Source organism: Oryza sativa, chromosome 3, assembly GCF_034140825.1.
Source record: "Oryza sativa Japonica Group chromosome 3, ASM3414082v1".
NCBI lineage: Eukaryota > Viridiplantae > Streptophyta > Magnoliopsida > Poales > Poaceae > Oryza > Oryza sativa.
The window spans coordinates 5,701,453-5,708,603 of record NC_089037.1 but is presented as its reverse complement, the minus strand read 5'-3'; the positions used below and the strand labels follow the sequence as shown (position 1 = coordinate 5,708,603).

The 7,151-nt window shown below is 38.9% G+C and overlaps 1 protein-coding gene across 1 annotated transcript; it reads left to right on the top strand.

Moving 5' to 3' along the window:
* Positions 1 to 2,142: 2,142 nt before the first annotated feature.
* On the top strand, positions 2,143 to 6,234 carry LOC4332012 (metal transporter Nramp2-like). The gene is made up of 4 exons (NM_001417358.1): positions 2,143 to 2,818; positions 4,210 to 4,346; positions 4,442 to 5,094; positions 5,593 to 6,234. The coding sequence occupies exons 1-4, from the start codon at positions 2,241 to 2,243 to the stop codon at positions 5,797 to 5,799; spliced, it is 1,575 nt and encodes a 524-aa protein (NP_001404287.1). The 5' UTR covers positions 2,143 to 2,240; the 3' UTR covers positions 5,800 to 6,234.
* Positions 6,235 to 7,151: the final 917 nt, after the last annotated feature.

The following is a 7,151-nucleotide window of genomic DNA, read 5'->3' as shown; positions in this document are numbered from 1 at the left end:
TGAAATTCGGAATTAAAAATAAGGAATATTAGAAGTAGACTATATAGTCCATATAGAAATACAATTAGGAAAAAATAGAAATTCAGAATTAAATATATAATTTAAGGAATAGAAAAAGGAGCCTCCACGTTCGCTCTCATGGCCTAGAAATTCTCACATTAATCGGAGAAAAAGAAAATACAGAGTCCATATAGAAATACAATTTAAAAATAGCTGAAATTCGGAATTAAAAATAAGAAATATTAGAAGAGGAGACTAGAGTCCATTAAAGGAATAGAAAAAGGAGCCTCCACGTTCGCTCTCATGGCCTAGAAATTCTCACATTAATCGGAGAAAAAGAAAAAACAGAGTCCATATAGAAATACAATTTACAAATAGCTGAAATTCGGAATTAAAAATAAGGAATATTAGAAGAGGGGACTAGAGTCCATATAGAAATACAATTTACAAATAGCTGAAATTCGGAATTAAAAAATAAGGAATATTAGAAGAGGAGACTAGAGTCCATATAGAAATACAATTAGAAAATACCTGAAATTCGGAATTAAAAATAAGAAATATTAGAAGTAGAGTATAGACTCCATATAGAAATACAATTAGGAAATAACTGAAATTCGGAATTAAAAATAAGGAATATTAGAAGTAGACTATATAATCCATATAGAAATACAATTAGGAAAAAATAGAAATTCAGAATTAAATATAGAATTTAAGGAATAGAAAAAGGAGCCTCCACGTTCGCTCTCATGGCCTAGAAATTCTCACATTAATCGGAGAAAAAGAAAATACAGAGTCCATATAGAAATACAATTTAAAAATAGCTGAAATTCGGAATTAAAAATAAGAAATATTAGAAGAGGAGACTAGAGTCCATATAGAAATACAATTTACAAAGAAATTTGGAATTAAATATATAATTAAAGGAATAGAAAAAGGAACCTCCAAGTTCGCTCTCATGGCCTAGAAATTCTCACATTAATCGGAGAAAAAGAAAAGACAGAGTCCATATAGAAATACAATTTAAAAATAGCTGAAATTCGGAATTAAAAAATAAGGAATATTAGAAGAGGAGACTAGAGTCCATATAGAAATACAATTTAGAAATAGTTGAAATTCAGAATTAAAAAAAGGAATATTAGAAGAGGAGACTAGAGTCTGTCTATATAGAAATACAATTAGGAAATAACTGAAATTCGGAATGAAAAAAAGGAATATTAGAAGAGGAGACTAGAGTCCATATAGAAATACAATTAGGAAATAACTGAAATTCAGAATTAAAAAAAAAGAAATATTAGAAGTAGAGTATAGAGTTCATATAGAAATACAATTAGGAAATAACTGAAATTCGGAATTAAAAATAAGGAATATTAGAAGTAGAGTATAGAGTACATATAGAAATACAATTAGGAAATAATATAAATTCGGAATTAAAAATAAGGAATATTAGAAGTAAAGTATAGAGTATATATAGAAATACAATTTAGAAAAAAAAATAGAAATTCGGAATTAAAAAAATAAGGAATATTAGAAGTAGAGTATAGAGTCCATATAGGAATTTAAAACTAACTAAAATTTGGAATAAACATAATAAAATTAAAAGTAGAGTTTAGAGTCTGTATAAAAATACAATTTACAAATAACTAAAATTCAAAATTAAGAAAAACATTGGAAGAAGAATTTAAGGTCAATATAGGAATACAAATATTGGAATATAATTTAGAAGCAACTGAAATTCGAAATTAAAAATTAAAGAATATTGAAAGATGAGTTTAGAGTCCACATAGAAATACAATTAGAAATAATAAAAATTCATAAATAAAAATGAATTAAAAAAAGAAATATTAAAAGACGAGTCTAGAGTCCATATAGGAATATATATAATTTACAAATAACTAAAATTTGATATTAAAAATAATTAATAACTAACACGTATATAAAATATAATATAAACATTACACATTAGTAGTTTTGTAAAGTTATTGTAAAATTTAAAATTATGTTGTCATTTTAATATATTTGAATAATATAATGAGAAAACATATATGCTATTATATGAGAGAAAATATAATGATGCTAGCCGCGCAATCTGCGCGGGCCACTATACTTGTTATCTTAGAAAAACAACCACTCCTAGAGTCCAGAGAGCACAACTTCCCATCCTAACCTCCCTCCTGAGTCCTGACCCATCCATTTCTTCCCACTCGCTCGCCCACCTCGCCGTCGCCGCACTCCCCCCCACCATGGCGTCGCGCGACCTCGCCGAGAGCCTCCTCCCCGTGGGGGGCGGCGCCGCCACCGCCACCGCCACCGCCACCGCCCACGACGAGTACGACGAGCGCGCGTACGACTCCGACGACAAGGTCTCCATCGCCGTCTCGGACTCCGACTCGGAGGACGGCGGCGGCGGCGGCGGCGACGCCATGCGCCCGGCCTTCTCGTGGCGCAAGCTGTGGCGGTTCACGGGGCCCGGGTTCCTCATGTGCATCGCGTTCCTCGACCCGGGGAACCTGGAGGGCGACCTGCAGGCCGGCGCGGCGGCGGGGTACCAGCTGCTGTGGCTGCTGCTGTGGGCGACGGTCATGGGCGCCCTGGTGCAGCTGCTCTCCGCGCGGCTCGGGGTCGCCACGGGGAAGCACCTCGCCGAGCTCTGCAGGGAGGAGTACCCGCCCTGGGCCACGCGCGCGCTCTGGGCCATGACCGAGCTCGCGCTCGTCGGCGCGGACATCCAGGAGGTGATTGGCAGCGCGATTGCCATCAAGATCCTCTCCGCTGGCACCGTCCCGCTCTGGGGCGGCGTCGTCATCACCGCGTTCGATTGGTGGGTGTTGGGAACGAACGAGGCTTTCCTTTTTGTCCTTACCCCGTTGGTCTTGTTCACAGAAAATTCCTAGATTTCCTTTTTCAGTTTATTGCTGATCATAGTATACAGCCCCGAGTTTGCTTGGTTCATGTTTTGGTTTGGAGCTGCGGCGAGTAGAATTTGCGAGTATGACATCGATATCGTTTAACTGATTAGGATTTCCTTTCTTACCTGCGGCGAGTAGAATTTGCGAGTAAGTTCATCGGTTTTTTTTTTTCTTGACTGGCAAGGAGTTCCTTTCTTGGATAGGAGAGTTCGTTGCTTTCTTATTGGTTAAATTGGACGCTCTGTTTGCTCTTCATCGCTGCCCTTGTTCTTTTCCCGTTTTTGAACTAAAAGACTGTAATTCGATGTGTTTTCGTCGATCCTGTTGGTCTCTCGATTGACACAGCGAGTATTGTTTGTTCGTTCTCGTGTTGGACTCTTCCCGATGGCATCTCAGGAGAGAGCAGAAACCTCGCTTCCGTTCTTTCCCTTTCCTCCTCCTGTCCTTCGATCGCTTCCCTTCCTTTCTTTGGTCCCGCCAATCGTTAATCGTTAGGTGAGTAAATAAAGTTCGTGTCTTTTTGGTGAGTTGCCCTTGTGGCGAATCCATTTTGAGTGGGACTATTCACTTCCATTGTTTGTTCCCCCAGTTATTATTATTATTTTGGTTAGTGTGATGATGGCTACCTTTGCATTCATCTTCAGAATTCCTTCTTGGGAGCTAAAATTTAGACGAAACTCCAGTTTTTCCTCTGCTTCTTTTCGATCAATTCCGTGCTACTTGCTGACGGTATTATGTTGCGTTGTAGTAATTATTTTTGTTGCCGCTTGCTCTTTTCTTGGAGACGTTTTTCTGTTGGTTTTGTCATCAAAGCCATGTTTGGTGGTCGCGGAATGCTTAAAAACTGTAATGGTCCCAGATGTCCTGGGAGTCGCTCGGTCAGACGATAATGCACGTTTATTGTTTGGTTTAATACTTCTAATTTATATTCAGTTAAGAGACCTGGGATTGTTGATTAATCTAAGGGCATGTCCTTATGTATTGTCCGTACACTTCTACTTAGTGCTTATCGTCTTCCCTGGTTAGGCCCCTAGTTTTGAATTTTATTGACTACTAGATAGGGATGTTTGGGTATGAAGCTAGTAACGATGAAAGGAACAAATCATATTAAAAATCGGGATGACTAATAAAGAGACAACATTTTCCTGTCTGTTTCTGCTGTAGTGTTATTCAATGATTCTCTATTTTGACTTAGCCTTTACTTTGTTTATGTGCTGACAAATTGTCTGTTTTGTTATATGATTGGGAACTGTCCAATAAAATTGACATTTGTTTGGCTTACATGACGTGTTATTGATGCCAGCTTCATCTTTTTATTCCTGGAGAACTATGGAGTGAGAAAATTGGAAGCATTTTTCGGAGTCCTGATTGCAGTCATGGCAGTATCATTTGCAATTATGTTTGGTGAAACAAAGCCAAGTGGCAAGGAGCTTCTGATTGGTATTCAAGCTGACTTGTTTGCAAATACTTTTGCTTATCTTGCAGCCTTGAGAAGTCGAAGAGTTTATTCTCTCTCTTTTCTTTTCTTTATCTAGGTTTGGTGGTTCCAAAGTTGAGTTCAAGGACAATCAAACAAGCAGTTGGAATTGTGGGCTGCATAATCATGCCCCACAATGTCTTCTTGCACTCAGCACTAGTGCAGTCAAGGAAGATTGACACAAACAAGAAATCCCGTGTTCAAGAAGCAGTGTTCTATTACAACATTGAGTCCATTCTTGCCCTCATTGTCTCGTTCTTTATTAACATCTGTGTCACAACAGTTTTTGCGAAAGGATTTTATGGATCTGAACAAGCTGATGGTATAGGTCTTGAGAATGCTGGACAGTACTTACAGCAGAAATATGGGACTGCATTCTTTCCTATACTGTATATCTGGGCTATTGGGCTGTTAGCATCTGGACAGAGTAGCACTATTACTGGCACATATGCAGGCCAATTTGTTATGGGAGGCTTCCTTAATCTTCGGTTGAAGAAGTGGTTAAGAGCAATGATTACTCGAAGCTTTGCAATTATTCCAACTATGATTGTGGCTTTATTTTTTGACACGGAGGATCCTACAATGGACATTCTGAATGAGGCACTCAATGTTCTTCAATCCATACAGATACCATTTGCACTGATTCCTCTCATCACACTTGTCTCAAAGGAGCAAGTCATGGGATCATTTGTGGTTGGTCCTATCACAAAAGTAAGTTTTCCCTTTAATATTTCTTTATCATATGTCTCATGTTGGCAGATAATTTAACTAGTATTGAACTCCATTTGCTGTTTTAGGTCATGTGATCTTATTATTAAGTTTTTGTCATCTGATGAAACTGAACGAATAAAAGGTTTTCATTTTCATAATCATCGACAACAGTTCCTTAGTTTCAGATCATTGTTTCTGTAGGTGATTAAATTGATATGCATGAACATGATTCTTCAATGTTTTATTCCATTAAGCTGTTAGCCTTGAAGCTGAAATCCATCTCATATATGTTTGTCTATGCTATCCTACCTTCTTACATCTATATAAACTTTTTTTCAGTATATAGTTCACCATTCACCAACCTCTTAATCAACTGTAGATTTATTTGGTCGGCTTTGGTTGTTTAACAGCATATCTGTATTCAGATGAGAAAAGAAAACCTGAATATATATGTTTTTGCAAGGGTAGGCTGTTAACTTTATCTTTGCTTATACTTAGGTGATTAGCTGGATTGTTACAGTATTCTTGATGCTCATCAATGGGTATCTTATACTGTCCTTCTATGCCACTGAAGTCCGGGGAGCATTGGTTCGGTCAAGCTTGTGCGTTGTATTGGCAGTTTACCTTGCATTCATCGTCTATCTTATCATGCGAAATACCTCACTGTATTCTCGCCTCCGCTCAGCAATGACAAAGAGCACATGAGCGCCTTCAGAAGTTTTTTGAACAAAAAAAGGGCAGGACAATTCCCTTATCGGCCTTCAGAACTGTTAGTTTCTACCATGGTGAAGCAGATCATATTAGAAGAAAGATGCTCCCCCATGTAAAAACTTGTACTACTGCCTGCTTGTATTAGCTCCAGGAAGAAGCATAGTAAAAAAGTCTATTTGTATTAGCTCCAGGAAGAAGCCTACCGATGAACTACACTGTATATTCCTCTGCTGTTGTATAAGTGCATTAGCGAATTGGTTGGGCTTCTCCACTTAGGGTTGGGATAAACCACAGTGGCATTCATGTGTTTGAGGTTATAAACAGCAGTAGATAACTTTGTTACCTTTCTCATTTTTTGGATGATGATGATCTGCAGAATTGCTGTTGACACTTGGAACTTCTGAACAGTCAGGAATCCTTGTTGCACTTGCTGAATTTCTTCCTGGTTTGTCATGATCATTGGTTGATTGGTTCAGTATCAGTATGCTTTTGAACTAGGCAAATGACCCTGTCGTCCCACCGAGGTTATCTTCAGGAGATGTCGCCATGGCCGTCGTCTTCCTTCAGATCGTCTCATTAGGCAGCCAGATGCAGAGGCAGCCCTGCCGTCAGGCTCCACCCGTCCTCTCGTTACCGCTGCCGGCGTGCCGCCTCGCCTCACATCCTTCGGGAACTCTGCGGCCATGGCGACGACGGCGCAACCGCTGTCAATCGCCGGAGCTCCGGCTCCTCGCTAGGGTCTTTGACTTTTCTCTCTCTCCCGTCCGACCTAATCGAGGACTAGATGATAACAAAGGGTCTTTTATGTAAAAATGCTGCCGTAGATTATCCTCTTCGATCTGGGCCGCTCATCATGATCTAACGGTCACTATTTATCCAGGATAGGACCGTGCCGGGTTTAACATAAATCTAAATTAAACAGGGGTACTAGGTGAAAAAAAATTCCTAGTCTTTTCGTTTAAAATATTGTACTTTGGATCCCTCCAAAGTAATTAATTTTGAATAATGAACTTTTTTATATAAAATAAAGGTCTTATTGGTGGTCGGTAAAGACGGTGAAATAACATACTCCCTCTGTTTTGTTTCATGTGTTTAGATTCATTAACATTTATATAAATATATGCAATGTTAGAAAGACTTACATTATAAAATAGAGGAAGTAGACAAGAAGGGAGGGATTCCAATTCTTGATGAATAAAAACCTACGTAGTGGTCACTCTCCCTGTCGGGAATAAACCCTCACTCTCCCTCTCGGGGATAAACCCCCATCAAACAAGAATAAGGATGGCGGTCTTCGTTAAGAAAGCATTCGACCAGGAATCTTGGCCACATCTTACACTTGAACA

What these genes read in the sequence shown, in the direction of transcription:
- LOC4332012 (NM_001417358.1), top strand. Translation starts at nt 2,241, where the DNA reads ATGGCGTCGCGCGACCTCGCCGAGAGCCTCCTCCCCGTGGGGGGCGGC. An exon ending in TGGCAAGGAGCTTCTGATTG is followed by an intron (nt 4,347 to 4,441) that starts GTATTCAAGCTG and finishes TTCTTTATCTAG; the next exon opens with GTTTGGTGGTTCCAAAGTTG. An exon ending in TGGTTGGTCCTATCACAAAA is followed by an intron (nt 5,095 to 5,592) that starts GTAAGTTTTCCC and finishes GCTTATACTTAG; the next exon opens with GTGATTAGCTGGATTGTTAC.